Raw genomic sequence first — 21,621 nt, forward strand, 5'->3', positions numbered from 1 at the left:
CCATCAAAAACTCATTTCACAAACGCATGTTTTTGCATTCACAATTGGGTTGTTTCAGTCATTAGCCAGTGACGTCAGTGGGGGTGGCAAGCGGAATCACGTGACAGCACTTGGACGTTGGATGTCCAAGTCCTACAAGCCGCAGCGAGACATTATAGGAGTACAGGAGTACAAGACAGACGAAAAATAGGATTAGGGGTTATCAGAAGGCAATTTTGTAACAATTGATTGTTTACTTATAGGAATATAAAAAAATAACATGCAAGCATAGAACTAAAAGTAGTCAGAAGATTCGGAGCTTTCAGACCCTTACCAAACTAAAGCTACGCCAGTCTAAATAAAAAGAGGGATATTATAATAATAACCTTTTACTTAATCCATAAATAGTCGAAAAAACCTCCGTTGCTATACCTACGTTTAAAATCCATCGTTATGTTATAAATCTACACAGATGCCGGCCGGTGCAGGTGGGGTCGCTGTGCAGAGTGTTTGAACTTGCACCAATTAACCACCAGGGGGCAGCACGCCCTGCGCGCTGACCTTTGAGCACACAAGGAACCGGAAACCCGTCACGTCATTTAGCTCGGCATTTGTTTACGATACGACCGGAGCAGACCATAGTCGATTCTGTCAACACAATAAACTCCCCACAATATACCCCAGCCTTTAGGCCTAGAACTCCCCATAAACCGGGCTGTGTTGGTGGGGGGCCGGGATCGACTGGCACCGTGCGTCTTCTGGCGTCGCTGTTGCTTTAAGCTGCCGAAGGGAGACCCTGCGAAACGGGTCCCTGGACCCTGGAGGAGCCGCGATGAGCTCCGAGCAAGAAGACCACCAGAGCGACGGGGAGGAGGAGGACGAGGACGACGCGAACCGTAGTGCAGGGCACCGAGCCGGGGAGCCCGAAGGAGAGGACCGTGCCGATGACGATGAAGAGGATGGTGATGAGGGGGGCGAGGTGGCTGACAGCAGCGCTGGACAGGTTCGCGAGGATGTTTGTGAGCGCAGCGGCGCGAGTTCCCCTGCGGGAGAAGTTGCTGCCTCCACCACAACTTCTACCAGCACAACCGGGATGCCGGACGCCCGGTGCCCGTCCACCGCCACCCAGGAGCCGAAGGCGGCAGAGGGAGGCAACGGGGGCACCTCCATGGTGCAGCCCAGCGGGAACGGGCTGTTCCTGTATCTGAACAACAGGACTATCAGACGGGGACTCTTTGTGGACCCGGCCAGGGACAACTTCAACGCGATGAAGAACTTGTACTGCTCCATGAGCCCGGCCGCTGATTCTCTGAACTTGAGCACTCAGACTCACGGAGCTGTTTTTAACCTGGAATACTCTCCGGACGGGTAAGGGTGGAGACGGATGTTGTGTTTGGGTCGAGGAGAAATGCAGAAACTGTAAGAAACGGACGCCGTCAGTGTCATGTATATGTAGTCAACGTTACGCGACTAAGTGTGTGTGTGTGTGTGTGTGTGTGTGTGTGTGTGTGTGTGTGTGTGTGTGTGTGTGTGTGTGTGTGTGTGTGTGTGTGTGTGTTGTAGGTCTGTGCTAACCGTGGCCTGTGAGCAGACAGAAGTGCTGCTGTTTGATCCAGTCTCATCGAAACACATCAAGACCCTGGTGGAGGCTCACGAAGACTGCGTCAACAACATCAGGTACACAACCACACACTATGAAAACAGCAAGTACACAACAGCACACCAGGTACACAACAACACACTATATACACACCAGATACACAACAACAGCACATATTAAACACACAACACCACATCAAACAATTCTAACAACACTATAGAAGCAACGCCCAACACTGAAGTAACAAGACTCTCAACACAACATGAACAACACAAAACTCTTCAAACTTAACACAACGCTCTTCCCCTACTTATTTAGCAGACAGTTGTGTCTAAAGCAGTGAAGTCAGATCAAGGAGCAGGAAGGGGTTAGACAGTGGATCCAGATACACATCACTAAGAGGCAGGTAGGGATTAGGGGATTGCTCAAGGATGGGGTTCGAACCCACAACTTTTTGGCTGAGACTCCCACTCTAACCACTAAACCATCCTAAAAAACACAATACAACACGAGCAACACAACTTTATGAATCCCAACACAACGCAACGTCCCACGGTCCTGGCCACACAACTGGGGTGCGACGTCTGACCGCTTCCCGCTTCCTGTTTCCTGTCCCAGGTTCCTGGACAACCGGCTGTTCGCCACCTGCTCGGACGACACCACCATCGCGCTGTGGGACCTGAGGAAGCTGAACGCCAAGGTGTGCACGCTGCACGGCCACGCCAGCTGGGTGAAGAACATCGAGTACGACACCAACACGCGGCTGCTGGTCACCTCGGGCTTCGACGGCAACGTCATCACCTGGGACACCAACAGGTGGGTGTCTGTCTGCGTCTGTCTGTCTGTCTGTCTGCCTGTGTCTGTCTGTCTGTCTGTCTGTAAGAGACTGTCTGTCTGTAAGAAACTGTGTGTGTGTGTGTGTGTTTCTTTGACTTTGTGTGTGTGTGTGTGTGTGTGTGTTTCTTTGACTGTGTGTGTGTGTGACGTTTGCGTGTGTGTTTCTTTGACTGTGTGTGTGTGTGTGTTTGTTTCTTTGACTCTGTGTGTGTGTGTGTGTGTTTCTTTGACTGTGTGTGTGTTTGTGTGTGTGTTTCTTTGACTGTGTGTGTGTGTGTGTGTCCATGTGTCATCCCCCACTTTGAATGAAATAGGACATAAATAATTAATCAGTAATATTTTGCCCTGCTGGAAACTTTGTTTCTGTAATGGAAGCAGGATATGTGATGTGGTCAGGCCACGCCCCCCCTTAGCGTTTCATAACCCACGGTCTGACCCCCCCCCCCCCCCCCCCCCTTCAGGTTCACGGAGGACGGCTGCCCCCACAAGAAGTTCTTCCACACGCGCTACCTCATGCGGATGCGTCTGACCCCGGACTGCTCCAAGATGCTGATCTCCACCTCCTCGGGCTACCTGCTGCTGCTGCACCAGTTGGACCTCACCCAGTCCCTGGAGGTGGGCAGCTACCGCATGCTGCGGGCCCGCCGCACCCCCCTCACCTCCGGTACGCCCTCACTCACTCACTCACTCACTCACTCACTGACTCACTCACTCACTCACTCACTCACTCACTCACTCACTCACTCACTCACTCACTCACTCACTCACTCACTCACTCATGGTTTCATTCATTCAAAGCAGGGAGTTAGAGGATGGCTCTCTGAGCTCGTACTCGACTGAATGTTGATTTGGTCGTTTGTTCATAAGTTGTTCTCTCTCTCTCTCTACATCTCTCTCTACATCTCTCTCTCTCTCTCTCTCTCTCTCTCTACATCTCTCTCTCTCTCTCTCTCTCTCTCTACATCTCTCTCTCTCTCTCTCTCTACCAGATGGTGGAACGTCTGCCTCGAGGGCCAGTGGATCTTCTCGCCACGGCAACGATTCCAGCAAGCTCCACCCCCACAGAGAAGGTCAGAGAGACATCACTGATAAGAATTCGTATTAATAATCAATATCATTGATAATCAATATTATTAACGCTGATTATTGCCGTTGCTCTGACGGAATGACCTCATGAGGTCTCCGCCCCTCTCATGATGTCACCTCCCCTCTAATGAAGTCTCCTCCCCTCTCATGAAGTCTCCTCCCACTAATGATGTCTCCGCCCCTCTCATGAAGTCTCCGCCCCTCTCATGATGTCACCTAGCCTCTCATGAAGTCAACTCCAGTAATGATGTCACCTCCCACGTCATGAAGTCATTCCCCCTCTCATGATGTCACTACCCTATCATGATGTCCCCTCATTTCTCATGATTTCTCCTCCCCTTTCCTGATGTCACTTCCGCCCTCTCACGATGCCACCTCCCCTCTCACGATGTCACTTCCTGCCCCCCAGGCCTGTCCCCCAGGAACAGCCTGGAGGTGCTGACCCCGGAGATCCCGGGGGAGAAGGACCGGGGCAACTGCATCACCTCCCTGCAGCTGCACCCCAAGGGCTGGGCCACCCTCATCCGCTGTTCCAGCAACATGGACGACCAGGAGGTGAGCCCCCCCCCTCCAGCACCACCTCGCCCCCTCACCCCCAGCTCCACCAGCACACACACAGGCAGAAGTGTCTTGAGGCGTGAGTCTGTACTCTGCTCACTGTCGGACCCACCGACCCGGGGGAGCCGCGGCGGAGCCGTCTGCCGTCCCGTCGGGAAGTTTGAATATTCCGGAGGGCTTGTCGGTAACCCACGGCGACCCGGAGAGCCACGGAGCTCCCCCGCCGGCTGGGAGCGTACAGCGGTACCCGGACCAGGGGACCGGAGGGGCCGGTGTAATTAGAGGACCGGGACCTGTGATCAAACCCTCCCCGCCCCTTCAGGGTAGCTCCCAGGGCAGGCGGGGGGAGGCGGTGCTAAGGGGACGGAGCAGGCTTGGGGACGGAGCAGGCTTAGAGACGGAGCAGGCTTAGAGACGGAGCAGGCTTAGGGACGGAGCAGGCTTAGGGACGGAGCAGGCTTAGAGACGGAGCAGGCTTAGGGACGGAGCAGGCTTGGAGACGGAGCAGGCTTAGAGACGGAGCAGGCTTAGAGACGGAGCAGGCTTAGGGACGGAGCAGGCTTAGGGACGGAGCAGGCTTAGAGACGGAGCAGGCTTAGGGACGGAGCAGGCTTAGAGACGGAGCAGGCTTAGAGACGGAGCAGGCTTAGAGACGGAGCAGGCTTAGGGACGGAGCAGGCTTAGAGACGGAGCAGGCTTAGAGACAGAGCAGGCTTAGAGACGGAGCAGGCTTAGGGACGGAGCAGGCTTAGGGACGGAGCAGGCTTAGAGACGGAGCAGGCTTAGAGACGGAGCAGGCTTAGAGACGGAGCAGGCTTAGAGACGGAGCAGGCTAAGGAAGCTGCATGCTGGGTTCACTGCGGCTCCTTCTGAATGTATAAATACAACATCTCTCTCTCTGCACTCTTTCTCCCTTCCCCTGTCCCCCCCCCCCCCCCCCCCCCAGTGGACGTGCGTGTACGAGTTCCAGGACGGGCCGGCCACGCGGCCCCCCGCCTCCCCGCGCTGCTCGCTGCGCCTCACCCACTACATCGAGGAGGCCAACGTGGGGCGGGGCTACATCAAGGAGCTGTGCTTCAGCCCCGATGGCCGGCTCATCTGCTCGCCGTACGGCTACGGCGTGCGCCTGCTGGCCTTCGACGGCCGCTGCGGCGAGCTGTCGGACTCGGTGCCGGTGCGCACGTCGGTGCTGCGGGAGGTGCGCTCGGTGTACTCCCACAGCGACGTGGTGCTCACCACCAAGTTCTCCCCCACCCACTGCCAGCTGGCCTCGGGCTGCCTCAGCGGCCGCGTCTGCCTCTACCAGCCCCGGTTCTAGCGGCGGCTAGCGGCTAGGGGCGATGGCGGCGGCTAGCGGCTAGGGGCGATGGCGGCAGCTAGCGACGGCTAGTGGCGGCGGCAGCTGGCGGCGGCTAGTGGCGGCGGCGGCGGCTAGCGACGGCTAGCGTGGGAGACAGCTAGCGACGACGGCGGCGGCAGATAGTTGCAGCGGCAGTGGCGGCTAGCAACGGTGATGATGGCTGGCGGTGGCTAGCGACGGCGGCGAAGGCTAGAGGCGGTGGCTAGCGACGGCGGCTAGTGGTGGCAACGGCTAGCCACGGGGGCTGCGGCTACTGGCGGCTAGCGACGCTGGTGGCGGCTAGCGATGTCGGTGGGTACGGCTAGCCTCAGCGTTGGCTAGTGACAGCGGCGGCTAATGACACCCCTACTGAGGGCCCCTTATGAGCGCCCCCTACTGTGAGGAAGCATAGCTGCGGTGCTTTCTCAGAGAAGGGGGCACCCAGTATAGTGTTTTTGAATCGGGTGTCGGCGATGTTTGAAAATGTGACTTTTTTGAGGTTGGTTTGAATCGAGCGTCGCGGGATCAGATACTAGCGTCGGTTGGCACGTTTGGACGCGGAAACGATGCACTGTCTGACGGTGGGCCACCGCTGGTAGAAACCGCAGCGACTGACTTGTTAGCGCTTTAGAGTCATGGAAACGGACTACAACTCCCACGGTCGGTTGGAATACAGGATTTTATGGGAGGGTTTTTAAGTAACATTGACGTGTCTGTTTAGAGGTAGGAGTGAAAGGACTACAACTCCCAGGGTCGGCTGGACTACAGCATTGTATTGGAGCCTTTATAAGTAACATAGACGTGTCTGTTTAGCGGTAGGAGTTAAGGACTGGAATATAACCAGGGGATGGAAGCGTTTATAAAATACATTTAAAAAGGCGTTTAAATTGTCAAAAATATGGGAGGAGCTTGAACCAACATGCCCATAGTGGACTTATGGACAACTTGACAAGAACCTGGAGAAACGTTCTTAGACGACACAGTATCTCACTCTATGGAGTCCCATCGACTTCCATTCTAAACGTTCAGTTGGCTGTTAGTCCAGTAGCCAGTATCTATAGAGGTAGCTCATTTACACATTGTTTAATAACTATCGACCGAACTTGACATTGCGGGACAATCTTGGAAGAAACCGAGCGGAACCACAGAGAGAGGAGAGAGATGGTGGAGGAGAGGAAATGTATGTGTTTGTATTTTTCCTGTTTTGTTAAAAGTCCCTTCTGCCGTTATTGTGTTGCTCTGCCCTATCCCGCCACTAGCTGGTGCTGTTCTTCTGCTTATACCATCTGAATTCGCCTTGCTTCGCCTTTCCCTCTTGTCTCCTCACCTATCTGAACCCTGCGCTACCTGCAGGCTGCGTTCTGCTAGACCACCCGCACTGTCTGTGAATGTTTTTTTTATTGGAAACCCTTCTCGTCCGGTGTAGTTCCCACGGCTGGGCTGCTGTTTTGTCCTAACGAGACTTTATATTCCCCCTCCGCCCTCTATGACCTCTCCTCCTATCACCTCTTTCGTCACTTTAAAAGGAGCGTTTCACTGTTTCCTGGAAATACTTGTTATTCTCCCGCACACAAACGCACATGTGTTATCCAGCTTGTGAGGTCGCAAACGGGGGGCGCAGTGCAATCAGGACCCCGGTCCGGACGGACGCTCTCTCCCGCTTGGGATGTCACAAAGGCTCTCGGAGCGGCCCGTGGACCTCACGCCTGTCGGTGACCGCCTGGAGCAGAACTAATGAACGCTCCGGTTAACGTTCCCATTGGCTCGGAGCAGACGCCTGGGTTATATATAACAACCGTAACGACGCTACGTAGTAGATGGTATAGTACTGTTGTATAAACATTACCTAGAACAGAGTTTATTCTACTACTATGCACACCAGCCTTTCCGTACTTTATAACTTCTTCTTGTTCAGACGAAGGCGATTCCTCACGTTTTTCAGGCGCCGAACCCGCGACAGTGTTGATGTCCGGTCATTGAACCTCGTGTCTTGGACAGTGTTGGTGTCCGGTTATATTTCACCATCTGAATCTGAGATCTCTGACAAAAGTGAATTTAAAGGGAATAATTGTATTACAGCGATGGTTGGGTTACATTTGGTTCCTGGAATTCTAATTCAAAAGACCACAAAATGCCTTCCCTCCCTCTAAAACAGTTTAGCTTTACCTCTTAGAGAATCAGATTCCCTCTTGTAGTCCATTTGGTTTACAGATGAGAGACAGACTAAAACATCATTTTAAATGGAGCTCAAAAGTTGTTCAATATTTAACCCTGCTTTTAATCCACTAAGAGAAACGACAAAACCGGAGTTTTAGATTTTGTCTGTTTGTTGTTTTCAGTTGGTGGAAATTGAAATTGTTGTTTTTTCCGGGCTGGTTTGTCTTACCTGACCACAGTATGTCGTGCGTAAAAGAAATATGTTAAAACACCCAGTATTGTCAAGGTTGATACTAATATGGTACTCGTTATTATGATAATAAAAGGTAACTTGTTTGCACTATTTCGTTGTGATTGAAGGACCCATGCGCGACGCGACACCTAACAACGACCACTAGAGGACAGCAAATCACTCAGAGATAAATAACGGGACATTCAACATCTCAATTTTGCCTTTACGCAACCACCCCTGAAAAACTCACCGACAATATTCACAAGAATACAGATTAAACAAACAAAACATTTATGAAAAATGCATCATGTTAGGAAATACGTCCCCCATCAGACCAGCTGCCGACATATTCTCTGATCTCCTCAGATAAATCTCTTCACTAATAGCAATCTTTTCACAATAAAAGCCACGGAGCGCCGTAGCGGACTAAGAACCAAACAGAAAACACCAAAACATTAATAAAATATTAATCAACACAATTATTTTTTGAACTACACATCCCCTGTTCTTGGTGTGTTTATATAAATCAGTGGCTGTTCATTACTTAGTTTGAATCCATGAAAAAGCTCCAGTTCTTTAAGTCCTTTCCAACGTCTTCAATCGCCTGTCTCTCCTCCTCTTCCTCCTCCTCACTCCTTCTCCTCACTCCTAGTCGTCCTCCCCCTCACTCCTGCTCAATCCTCCTCCTCCTCCTTCCTCACGCCTCCCTCCTCCTCCTCCCTCCTCCTCAGGCCTCCCTCCTCCTCACGCCTCCCTCCTCCTCCTCCCTCCTCACTCCTCCCACTTCCTCACTCCTCCTTCCTCCTCCTCCCTCCTCACTCCTCCCTTCTCCCTCCTCCCTCCCCCCTCCTCCTCCTCCTCCTCACTCTTCCTCCCTCCCTCCTCCTCACGCCTTCCTCCTCTGCTGCTGCTGCTGCTTCTCCCGCCGCTGGTTGAGGACCTTAGTGGTGACGCGTAGCTTGCGGAACCGTAGGGCGCGAAGCCTCAGCTGGAGGTCCTGCGGGACCTTCCCGCCCTTGGCTCGGATGTCCTTCAGCCTCTGGAGCGGCGTCTTGACCAGGTGGAAGTCGCAGGGCGTGGCCCGCGCCTCCATGCCCACGCGGCAGCTGCGTGCGGCGGGGAGGTATCCCTCGGCCCACGCCACCACCCGGTACTCGCCCGGGTTCAGCAGGCGCCAGTAGTCCCCGTCCGCCGCTGGGGAGGGCAGACGGTGAGATGGGAGGGACGGGACAGATGGAGAGAGGGACGGACATAGACTGGACGGCATGGGAGATAAAGGGGAGGACATGCAGCAATGGACCACGGGCAGGAATCAAACCCGGCTCGCTGCGAATAGGACTGTGCCTGAACGGTAAGAACCCTAGCCACCGGGGCGCCCCTGGGACGGACATGCTGAGTCATGTGCGTTGAAGAACAGTGGAAAAGCTTCTGCTGGACGGAGACGGTCCTGTGGTGAACCTTTCCGAGGACTGCTTTCAGCACCAGATGCTTTTAAACATCAGGCATGGAAAACGTTCCAGTTAGCCACGGACTGTATTGCATTGGAGGGGCGAGTGTGCCACCGACTGTATTGTATTGGATCAAGTACACGTCTAGTGTGCAGTGGCACATGTTTTCCTTTACCTTTCCTCCAACCTGAAGCCTAAAGCAGGCAGAGCGCAAGTTTAGCCTCGTGCAGCTACTCACAGATAGAACTCGATTACTCATATTAATGACTGAATGTGCCGTGGATTTAGTTTAGGTGTTCCCTCCGAATAGGACTCATGTGTATTCTTTGGACTTGACATGTCTGGGTGGACGCCTTGCGGCCACCCGGACACCCCTCTGGTGTCCGGGTGCTGGGGGGGGGGGGGGTTTACCTGTGCGGATGTCGTGGTCGTGGTCCTCCACCTTGATGATGGCATCTGCCAGGCCCCTCCTGGTCATCTTGTCCCTGACCACGCCCTTAATCCCTCGGTGGACCTGGGGGAACGCAGGGGGGACTTCACTACCGGCTGATTGGTCGACTCCTCTTGCATCTTTCAATACTTTTGAGAGGAAACTTCCTAACTAGCAGGGTACTAACCAGGATCACTAACCTGCTCCATGTGGACCAGCAGGGTACTCACTAGCAGGTTATTCAATAGCCGGCTACAAACTAGCAGGGTGCTATCCAGGGCCATGCACCTGCTCCACGTAGACCAGCATGGTACTAACTAGCAGGGTACTAACTAGCAGGGTACTAACTAGCAGGGTAATAACCAGGGCCACCAACCTGCTCCATGTACACCAGCAGGGTACCCATAAGCAGACTACTAACTAGCAGGGTACTAACCAGGGCCACCGACCTGCTCCATGTACACCAGCAGGGTACAAACTAGCAGGGTATTAACTAGCATGGTAATAACCAGGGCCACCCACCTGCTCCATGTACACCAGCAGCGTACTAACTAGCAGGCTACTAACTAGCAGGGTGCTAACCAGGGCCACTCACCTGCTCCACGTAGACCAGGATGGTACAAACCAGCAGGGTACTAACTAGAAGGGTACTAACCAGGGCCACTTACCTGCTCCACGTAGACCAGGATGGTACTAACCAGCATGGTACTAACTACCAGGGTACTAACCAGGGCCACTCACCTGCTCCATGTAGATCAGCAGGGACTCCTTGTTGTTCTCCCACTCCTGGGGCAGCTCGCTGACGTGAGGGTACTTGTCACAGGACAGCTCCACCGTCACCTCGAAGCAGTTGGTGTGGAAGTAGCTGAAGTCGCCCATACCTGACCGCACACAACGAGACCACACCCATAGTCAGTCGCTACGGCAACCAGGAGGACACCCACGCAACTAGCGACGGCTAGTCTCTGCAGTCACCGACTTGTGTCTTCGTACCTGACCGCACACCGGGATACTGGACCACACACATACACGTCAGTCCCTACCGCAACACCACCACTACCACTAACGACAACTAGTTTCTACAGCGACCGACTAGTTTCCATAGTTACCCCAGTAGCTATGGTAGCTTCAGTATCTTCCATTCCCATAGTAACCGCAGTAGCCTTAAAAAACTGTGCAATGCTGCAGTGTCTACAGTGAGTTCTGACGAGTGCGGTTTAGAAAGACGGTAAAGCGATCGCCCGCGATGGACATCGGAAATCTACATCGGAGGGTCACCGAACAGATCGGCCGACAACGGCGGTCGACGCGGCGACACTCACTGCCGGGGACGGTGTGCCAGGCGCCGCCGTTAACGATGTTGCGCGTGCGCTGGAAGTCGTCCACGTGGCACATGCGGCGGTCGGGGTTCAGCATGGCCAGGTTGGTGGAGGCGTAGACGGTCGCCAGCCAGCGGAAGAAGCTGTCGTCCGGGCTGGCCGTGTACTCCTTGGGCGCCCAGTCCTTGGTGCAGTCGTGGGGGTACACCACCACCAGCTCCCCGCCGTGGAGGCTGGCGCTCAGCACGAAGGGGATGTCCTGCATCCAGCTGATGACCGCCCGCGTCTCTGGTGCCACCTGGGGGTGGAGGTGGAGGTAGGGGTGGGGGAGGAGGGGGTGGAGGTGGCTGAGAATATTAGGGTTTTATCACATGCATTGAAACAACGCGTGTAAAGTGTAAGACACACATATTTTATAGTTAAGTTCAGGTAGTAGGTAAGAGATGGTTAGTTAAGTACTAGGTTAGAGATGGATAGTTGAGTACCAGGTTAGATATGGTTATTTTTAGGTACTAGGTTAGAGATGGTTACTCTAGTTATTTGCTTGGAGATGGTTAGTTTAGTTATTAGCTTGGAGATGGTTAGTTTAGTTATTAGCTTGGAGATGGTTAGGTTAGTTATTAGTTTGGAGATAGTTAGTTTAGTTATTAGCTTGGAGATGGTTAGGTTAGTTATTAGTTTGGAGATAGTTAGTTTAGTTATTAGCTTGGAGATGGTTAGGTTAGTTATTAGTTTGGAGATGGTTAGTTACGGTACTACTAGGATAGAGATGGTAAGCTCAGTTTTTAGGTTACAGATGTTCATGCTTGGTCAGAGTTTATGTGTAAGTTCTGCCGGTATGGACGGATAAGGGTCCAGTCATCGTTCTGATATGAGCCTCAGTTACAACAAGCCGATAGTTATCTTAGAAGATGCCGAGATAGCACCATTCTGCCTGAAGCTGTTCTCTGGCTCTGACTCTGGATGACTCAGGGTGACGAGAAGCTCAAGAGATAAATTTACGTGGAAAACACATAAGAAAAACTTGTGTTGGACCGTCTGGATTCACGTTGTGTCTCGTTGGTGTCTCTGAGACGCCAGCAGATGTTCGGGGTTAGCTGAATGGTAATGTCTTGGATCATCCTGTTTTCCGGGCAGCAGCCTTTGTTTTCCCTAGTCAGCGGCTTTATTCAGGACAGTACTTCCTGTCCTAGAACAAACACACAAAACCCCACACAAACACACACACACAGACACACGTTCCTGCCTTAAACACATACACACACACAAACACCTACACACAAACACACACACACATACACACACACACACACACACATATACAGACAAACACACATTTGATTAGCTTACACACACACACACAGCCAAACACACACACACACACACACAATTGGACACAGGGTTTAGTCTTTGGGGTTCGAGGTTTGGTTGGTTTCATTTTAGGGTTAGGTTAAGGTTTAGGGTAGTTAGTAGTTTTTTTTGGGGGGTTAGAGGTTAGGGTGAGGTTCTATTGTGAGGCTTGAGAGTTGGTTCATTCTCATAGTGGGTTTCGGTCTAGTGTTAGGGTTAGGGTTAGGGTCAGGGGTTAGGTTATGGTTAGGAGGTCCTACAGGTGGACCTACTAAAGTTCTGCTGTTTAGTCATTTAGTGGACACTTCAATCCAGAGTGACTCATAGGGAATCTCTCTCAGATACGCACCGTTGAGGAGCAGGTAGGGGTTAGGGGGCAGCTTGTTCAAGGGCATGGTAGAAAAAGGTAGACTGTGGACACTGGGAATCAAACCCAGAACCTACCATGGCCTCCTCCTTGGTGTAGTACTCCGGGATGGGGACGTAGTGGTTGGGTACTTTGGTCTTCCCCCATGCGGCCACCTCCTGAGCGTCCCACAGGATGTTGTTCAGGTCCGGGAAGTTGTGGTTCAGGTCGATGCCCTCCACACTGTAGCGGCCGAGGGCCCAGCCCGACAGCTCCGAGCCCTGCAACGCCCCCAGACCCGGGGACAGAGAGGTTCAGGGTTCTGAACCACACAGGGGGCGGGGCAGGAAGTCCACAGGGAGGGGCTTACACTGTGTGAGGTTCTTGAGATTTGGGTTTGGGTTTTTAAGAGGGAAGGGCTTTTAGTTTGAAAACATCGATATAATGGGAGGAGCTTATAGGGGGGAGGAGCATCAAGCCTATAGAACTTTAGCTTTAATCTTAAAGGGCCCCTATTTACCACCAGGTGGAGCAGTTTTTTTTTAAATAGCTCGTCATTGCTAACCAGACTCTTACCTTGTGGTAAATAGGGGCCCTTTAATGTTGGGAAAGTGGGGTTGCTTAGGACCTTAAAGAGGGGAGGGCGTATGAAATGAAACGTCCGGGGAGGAGTTTAGGGGGGAGTAGCCTCAAGCAGATGTAACTAGAGATTTGGAAAGAGTCGGAGGTGGGAGGAGCCTACAGTGGGAGGGGCTAGATAGTGGGAGGGGGTTTCGATGGGAGGTGACTGGGTGGGAGGGGCTTAAGGCTTAGAAGGCGCTAGGTGTGGGAGGAGCCTACCTTCTCATAGGCGGTCTCGTAGCCGTCGGGGTTCATGGAGGGCAGAAGGTGGATCCTGGTCTCGGTGACGAGCCGTACGATTCGCTGGTTGCCGCGCTTGTACTCGCGACACATGTACTGCATGAGGTTGAGCAGCAGCTCCCGGCCAAGGACCTCGTTCCCGTGCATGTTGGCGATGTAGCGGAACTCCGGCTCCCCTACAGGTCATACAGCAGATTACATTACATTACATTAGTTACATTACATTACATTAGTTACATTACATTACATTACGTTAGGTACTCAAATACTATATCTGATAGATTTGGTTAAATTAGGTACTATAATGTTCAGTTAGTGATTGGATTACATTCAATTAGGTACTCAAATATATTTGATTCGATTGAATTAGGTACTCAAATATATTCGTTAACAGATTTGATTTGATGATGTTTAATTAGGTACTAATATTCGATAATATAGATAGAGATAAAAAATTGGATTAGATCAAATAAAGTTAAACTTAAATTAAGTACTATTAAATTAGATATTTAAATTCAGTATGATGACATTTCATTAGAGATAAGATTAAATTAAATACTATAATGTTAGAGATGACATTACGTTAGTTACAACAGGTGATGTAGCTGTGCATCTCTTGCAGTGCAAACTAAAACATGCTTCAACTCTTTGGCACTGATTTGGAGATTCGTAGTGTTTATCCAGTCACACATGAGACATCAACTAACCATGATTATGTATGTGTTGAATGGACTCATTCAATAAACAATTCAAACAAGAAAGGAAACTTCTGGAACTAAACAGCAGGCGCAGCTGAAGGGAAAGGTTTGTGTTTCACATGAATAAACAAAATAAATATATAGTAGTTATATATAGAGCTGTCAGCTAAACGCGTTATTAACGGCGTTAACGCAAACCAAATTTAACGGCGTTAAAAAATTTATCGCGCGATTAACGTAATTTTTTTATTAAAAAAAAAAAAAAAAAAGATTTTTTTTTTGGCTCAAAACAAAGAAGCAGTAGCCTGACTGCTATGTTCAAATGACATTTGTTCAAAGCAGTCGTTTATTTGCACTATAGGCTCTTTTTTTGCATCGTCCTGTTTTGATCAGTATATGCCAATGTTGTTATCAATAGAAAATCATTTGCACAAGGCAAGCCGATGCACTTCATCATGCTGATAAGAGAATTAAAATGAGAAGAATTATGGGACAAAAAAATCAAGGGATATTTAGCATAGAAAAAGAATTTGCAATTAATCGCGATTAATAATAGTTAGCTATGACATTAATGCGATTAATCACGATTAAATATTTTAATCGCTTGACAGCTCTAAAATACTAGTTATATAAAGTTGAATTTCAACAGCAGTATCTTGGCAGTAAGTAAGATTTGCTGTTTACTTTTGCTGTAAGATTTGCCGTTTAGATTTTCCGGGTCCTTGAGACCCAATAATTTAGGAATGAAAACAAAAAATAACATGTGGGATTAAATCCACCAAATTAAATGTCAAAGCTGAAACATTAACTCTAAAAACTAAACAATCTGGCAGAAAACTTGAAGGTCCCACACATTTCTTTCAACCAAACTGGCATTCCTTACAGGGCATAAATCACGGCAATTATCACTCCGATCATCACAATAACAAACCATTCACCCAGCCCCAGTACAGCCATCCGCAAAGAGGCCCTTCCTTGTGAAACAGTTTCTCCCCGACATCCTTGAAGTACAACCGGCTTGCTAGCTGCTCTCGATACGTAGGCGTTGGCAGAACGGGAGCGTCCACCAGCGTTGCCAGATTTGGCCCGATTGGGCCCGGAAATCTGGCCCAATCTGGCAACATTGGCTTCTGCAGCATTCAGGCCAAGTCACGCAAACTGCAAGCCAAACCAAACATGGCCGCCTCTCTGACCTCAGCAGGAAGGGATAATCGTTCACTTTCACAAGAGACCCAGAGAGAGCCTTTATCTGTCTGTTTACTCTGGGCCTGGCAGTCTCTCCCTTCCCGCAACCCCAGGGAGACTTATCGGCAACTCATGCCTTAAACAAAAAGTACGAAGGCTAAAGGGGGACCGGACCAGACAGGACGGGCCCCTGAGTGCCCCCTTCTCCAGAAGCACTGCCAGGACTTGGGTCTCTGCGTGTATACACTGGTGAGTGTTGTGTGCTCTAGGCTTGGTTTACGATTCCAACGACTCCATACGTCAAACAAAACAGTGGTGAGTCATTACAGACCCCAGTTCTATTTATTCCCGGGGCGGACATCTTGGTTCTTAACAGCCATCTTGGTTCCATCGTGGTTCTTGACACTAGCTGGAGCCAAGATAGAACCAAGATAGAACCAAGAGGGAACCAAGTTGGAGCCAAGATGGCTGTTAAGAACCAAGATGGAGCAAAGATGGCTGTTAAGAACCAAGATGGAGCCAAGACTGAACCAAGATGGACGAAGAGGGAACCAAGATGTCTGTTTCGGTTAACAAGTCCCCTAACACAAAATGGGAATCAGAAACATGACCCAGAATGTGGCTTCGGAGAATTCCAAGTGAAGAGATAAAGGCACCAGGTACAGGTTCCTTGTGAGACCTCTGAGGAAGACTCTGATGAAGACTCGTGGAGGAAGACTGGGCAGTTTCTCCTCACCCAACTCGTGTTTCCCCGGGTTGTCAGAGATCTCCATGACGTAGAGCTTGAGGCCGTTGTAGCTCTTCCCGATGGTGTAGATCCGCGTGATGTCCGGACACTGCTGGCTCACCTCCCTCATCAGCTGGAGGATCGGGAGAGAGTCGGTTTTAGTTGGTCGTTAGCAAAGATGTTTTAGCTAGGTTTAGCGGGAGCGTGATGCTTACCTTCCTCATCTCCATGTAGTTGTGATGTCTGAAGTCAAGACCGTCCTTGGAACCGGAGTCTGCCTCGTGGCGCTGGCCTTCAGACCGACCTACAAGAAGAAAGGAGGAACTGGTCAGAACCAGTCAGAACCGGACAGAACCGGTCAGAACCGATGAGAACCAGTTAGAACCACTTTAGTCAGGATTATTTTGGCTCCAGACCTTCTGGACTAGATGATCGGAAGGATTCGTGTCAGGAACTGATCGGCGAGAACTTAGTAGACATTGTAGAAGTCCGTAATGTTCAGTTGAGTTCTCCTACTGTGTTCCAATGTACACTTTTTTTACACCATATTTTTGGACGAAATGTGCAAAAAAGTTCCCTCAGCGTAAAACTTTTGTGGACCACTCAACTCAATTCAGAACTCATCATTCAACTGGAGCGATTGAACACTAATCCCGTGAGTCCCATTTCATGGGCCCTGAAACACCCTTATCTCCCAGGATCATCAACAACAAAAAACGTGTCCTCCACAAAAGGAGAGATGTTCCTGGTCGCCGCGTACCGGGAACCCTGCAGCCCAGGATCTCAGCCCGGAGGCAGACGGTGCCGTTGATGTACCAGGTCTGGGGGTTGATGCGGAGGTAGCGGGCCACGGTGGGGGTCGCCAGGGCGCCCAGCACTGGCGTGTACTGGTCCCGGTTCCCCTCGAACACCTGGAGGTGGGGCAGCCATGGGGGTCAGATCGACGCTGGAGGTCTCCTGTGAGCCCTTTGACGTAGCTCAATAGGTGCTTTTGAGATCAAGACTCACTTGTTCAGAGTTCACAGGGGCTAGCCTCCCCCCTTACCCCCTTTCACAAACTTATTGTATGTCGTACGTTCTTGACTTAAAAATAGCACTTAGCATTGTGTAGCCTCTTATCCTAGCTATCTTTATTGTATACGGGGAATGGGTTAACCTAACAGTTGTTAGTGCTTGGCACTTGGTTCTATGAACATCCTTTCTGTACCGACAGCCATATATTGTTTCTCTTCCTTCTTACAAATGTACTTATGTACTTAAATAAATAGATAAAAGCGTCTGCTCAATGGCCTAAATGTAAATGTAAATGTAAATGTGGGAGGCTGTTTCTCATCTGCAGCCACATTTCATCATTGCACCGATTACCCCCCCTTTAAGATCTCCGAGGCTGGACTCACCATCTCCTGGGATCCGTTCATGCAGGGCACCCAGTGGATCGAGTCGTTGCTCAGCTGAACCTTGTAGGTCTCCACCCAGTCCCAGCTAGAAGAGACCAGCACGGGGTCAAACAGAGGTCAAACCGAGATAACACACCGGGACGGGGTCAAACAGGGGTTAAACAGAGAGAACACACCGGGACGGGGTCAAACAGAGGTCAAACCGGGAGAACACACCGGGACGGGGTCAAACAGGGGTCAAACAGAGAGAACACAACGGGACGGGGTCAAACAGAGGTCAAACAGAGAGAACACACCGGGACGGGGTCCAACAGAGTGGTCAAACAGGGATGGGGTCAAACAGAATGAACCCACAAGGGAATATTAGGCTAGCGGGAAGTGTTGGTAATTAGAGAGAGTTATCGTCTGTGGTGGACGCATGAGTTTAAACAACGCCAAGTAAATGTTTGATGACCCTCCCTCCCTTAATAAGGGATTTCAAACAGAGTAACGCGATTCACTGAAAGCCTTTTTGATCAGATTCCTGTTATTGTGACAGAGCAGGATTAGTCACACTAATGTTTATAAATGTATCGTGATGAGACGGCGTGACAAATCTAACCAAATCCCCTTCAACGCCAGAGTGAATATTGCTTAACAACGATTTAAAATGCCTCCTTCCCAAGCATTTTTCTATTTCAATTTCCAGTCTCACTGAGATGGGGGGGGGGGGGGGGGGGGGGGGGGAGGTGGAGGAGGATTTGGGAGGAGGATGTGGGAGAGGGCGAGGAGAAGGAGGAGGAGGAGGAGGCGGAGGGGGAGGAGGTCGGCTGACCTCCAGACGGAGCTGCGACCCTGGAGGATGACGGCGGTGAAGAGGGTCATCTCGACCGCGTCCATCTCCAGCCACTGCTGTCGGTCCTGATGCTGAGCGCACCACGCCCCATCGTACAGGTCGCCCTCCTCGATGCCCGACTGCAAATACAGCCCATAATAAATCAGACATAAACCCATAATCAATAATACATAAACCCATAATCAGTAATACATAAACCCATAATCAATAATGGATAAACCTATGATCAATACAGACATCACACCCATAATCAATAATGAATAAAACCATAATCAATAATGACATCTAATGATAATCAGTAATAAAATCACACCCATAATCAATATGGATAAACGCATAATCAATAATGACATCACACTCATAATCAATAATTACATTTTATGATTATCAGTAAGATTATCACCAGATAATACACCATCCTCCACATCTAAATACACCATCCTCCATCACTAAATAAACCATCCTCCACCTCTAAATACACCACCCTCCACCTCTAACACTAAATACACCATCCTCCACCTCTAACACTAACTACACCACCCTCCGCCACTAAATACACCACCCTCCACCACTAACACCAAATACACCATCCTACACATCTAAAACTAAATACACCAGCCTCCACCTCTAACACTGAATACACCACCATCCACCTCTAAATACACCACCCTCCACCACTGAATACACCAGCCTCCACCTCTAACACTGAATACACCACCCTCCACCACTGAATACACCACCATCCACCTCTAAATACACCACCCTCCACCACTGAATACACCAGCCTCCACCTCTAACACTGAATACACCACCCTCCACAACTAAATACACCACCCTCCGCCACTAAATACACCACCCTCCACAACTAAATACACCACCCTCCGCCACTAAATACACCACCCTCCACAACTAAATACACCACCCTCCGCCACTAAATACACCACCCTCCAAAACTAAATACACCACCCTCCGCCACTAAATACACCACCCTCCACCACTAACACTAAATACACCACCCTCCACCACTAAATACACCATCCTACACCTCTAACACTGAATACACCACCCTCCCACGCGTGCCTCCCTCGGACTGGGTCCCTGGTTGCTGGGCCCTGACCTGGATGTTGAGCCGGCCCCTGTGGGCCCCCAGGCCCGGCCTCTGGACGGAGGAGGCCCGCAGCTGGTTGTCGTCCACGCGCAGAGACTCCAGGCCCAGCGGAGGACACTCTGCAAGGGGACACAAGCATGAGGACGCACCCCTCCTCTGGAGGCCTGGGTGGAGGTCTGGGTGGAGGTCTGGGTGGAGGTCTGGGTGGAGGTCTGGGTGGAAGCCTGGGTGGGGGTGTGGGTGGAGGTCTGGGTGGGGATGGTGTGTATGTTGTGTTTATAAGGTGTGTATGTCACGTAGATGTTGTGTTTGTTGTGTGTAGATCTTGTGTAGACGTGTACTTTGTGTGTGCATGTTTTGTGTACATGTTGTTTATGTTATGTACAGTATATACTGTATATTGTGTAGATGTGTAGCCTAAATGTTGTGTGTAAAGGTGATTTGAGGTTGTGTACATGTGTGCATTTTGTGTGTGTATGTTCTGTATGTTGTGTATAGATGTTGCTTATGTTGTCTTTGCTGTTTAGATGTATTTATTGTGTGTCTTCCTGGCAGAGAGATTAATTCGGAGGCGTTTTCTCCACTTCTGAGTTTTCTCTTCAAAATGTTGTGTTGGAAAATTATCTTGTGGTATTTCAAATCAATTGTTCACCCTCCCTCCCTCCCTCCCTCCCTCCCTACCTCCCTACCTCCCTCCCTCCCTTGCTCCCTCCCTCCTTCACATGCGCACAAACACCGCACACACACACTCACACACACAAAAATAACTCTAATGCTCCGTGTCAGTTCCCGGGAGGTTCGGAGACCCCCTACCCTCTCCCCCTCGCCCCCCTCCCTCCAACCCCTCCACATCTGGAAGGAGGGTAGAGGGCTGACTGTGGATATGTAGATGCGGTGTGCGCTGTGTGTGTAACTTGAGACCCAGCCAGAGGCGAGCCTGGAACGTCAAGTCCAGCAGCAGAGAACTCGGCCGAAAGAGAACAGAGACTTCGCGGTTTAAAGGACCATTAAACTCATCAGAGAGCCTGTTTAAACCGCAGCGGGTGGCTTGAAAATAAGAGAAGCATCGTTTTTCTTTCTTTCTTTCTTTCTTTCTTTCTTTCTTTCTTTCTTTCTTTCTTTCTTTCTTTCTTTCTTTCTTTCTTTCTTTCTTTCTTTCTTTCTTTCTTTCTTTCTTTCTGTTGGTCACTTATCTTAAAAGTAGCAGGCCTATGTAGTTGCATATCTAATAATCATAAAATCTAAATAAATCATAAAGTATAACCCATAAATGATGTTTTAAATTGATATGATGAAGTTATTATTTAAGTATTTCTAAGGATGCTATATGCTTCTCATGACCAACACAAAACATGTTTGAAGTGCATTCAAAAGTTTACGCAGGTAGTTTATGCAGAACATAGAGCATTAGAATATATAACCTAAAACAATGCGTAATATTTCGCTAATGCGTCATATTTCTATCCATATTGCTGCATAATCAACAAGTGAAATAAAAAAACATGAAATCAATACCCAATCCCTTTGTGGCAGCGCCAGACTTGCTCTTCTCGTGTCCAACGTCTTCCTCGGAGTTCTCCTCCTTCGGTTTCCTCTCCTTCCGTCTCCTCTTCTGCGGTTTTCCCCGTGAGCTGGTGGTCGTCAGCGGGTCGGGAGGAGCTGTGGTCTGCAGCGGTGTCCGCAAAGTGCGTGGAGAGCTGGTGGGATTGGTCACTGTGGGGGATGCAGTGCTGTTCAAAGTTAGTGAGGTAGGCCTGCTACCCACTGCGCTATATTGTTCGTTTGAAAGGGCTTCACTATCCGCCAAGGTCCCGCCGTTGGCTACGCTTAACAGAAAAATCGCCGCAGGAAAAAGGCACCACTGCATTTCCATCTTGCCGTCGGTTGGTTGCAGACCAGGCACACTGGACATCAGAGCACACCACAGATTTACCATACCCTCCCTCCATCGCACCCCTCGCCCCTTATCCCACCTCCCCATTCGCAGTCCCACCTCCTCCCTCAGCCCAAGCCCACCTCCTCACTCATATATATTTATATATATGATAGCGTATATATTTAATTTGGGCATTTTTTGGTTACAATTTTTATCCTGCCTTTTATTTAAAGAAATAGAAAATGATTTGTGT

At 50.2% G+C, this 21,621-nt stretch overlaps 2 protein-coding genes across 2 annotated transcripts; one reads left to right on the top strand and one right to left on the bottom strand.

Moving 5' to 3' along the window:
- The first annotated feature begins 557 nt into the window (after positions 1 to 557).
- Positions 558 to 7,896, top strand: wdr32 (WD repeat domain 32). Its single transcript, XM_030355748.1, has 7 exons — positions 558 to 1,347; positions 1,543 to 1,656; positions 2,198 to 2,395; positions 2,878 to 3,080; positions 3,406 to 3,486; positions 3,912 to 4,057; positions 5,007 to 7,896. The coding sequence occupies exons 1-7, from the start codon at positions 812 to 814 to the stop codon at positions 5,376 to 5,378; spliced, it is 1,650 nt and encodes a 549-aa protein (XP_030211608.1). The 5' UTR covers positions 558 to 811; the 3' UTR covers positions 5,379 to 7,896.
- Positions 7,897 to 8,637: 741 nt separating this feature from the next.
- On the bottom strand, positions 8,638 to 21,459 carry cpxm1a (carboxypeptidase X (M14 family), member 1a). Its single transcript, XM_030355746.1, has 13 exons — positions 21,008 to 21,459; positions 19,502 to 19,611; positions 18,364 to 18,503; positions 17,550 to 17,634; positions 16,913 to 17,063; positions 16,368 to 16,456; positions 16,162 to 16,285; positions 13,522 to 13,718; positions 12,780 to 12,962; positions 10,989 to 11,283; positions 10,408 to 10,547; positions 9,648 to 9,750; positions 8,638 to 8,982 (listed from the first exon to the last, which is right to left on the bottom strand). The coding sequence occupies exons 1-13, from the start codon at positions 21,426 to 21,428 to the stop codon at positions 8,675 to 8,677; spliced, it is 2,346 nt and encodes a 781-aa protein (XP_030211606.1). The 5' UTR covers positions 21,429 to 21,459; the 3' UTR covers positions 8,638 to 8,674.
- Positions 21,460 to 21,621: the final 162 nt, after the last annotated feature.

The sequence above is a fragment of the Gadus morhua genome, chromosome 5 (genome assembly GCF_902167405.1).
Source record: "Gadus morhua chromosome 5, gadMor3.0, whole genome shotgun sequence".
Lineage (NCBI taxonomy): Eukaryota > Metazoa > Chordata > Actinopteri > Gadiformes > Gadidae > Gadus > Gadus morhua.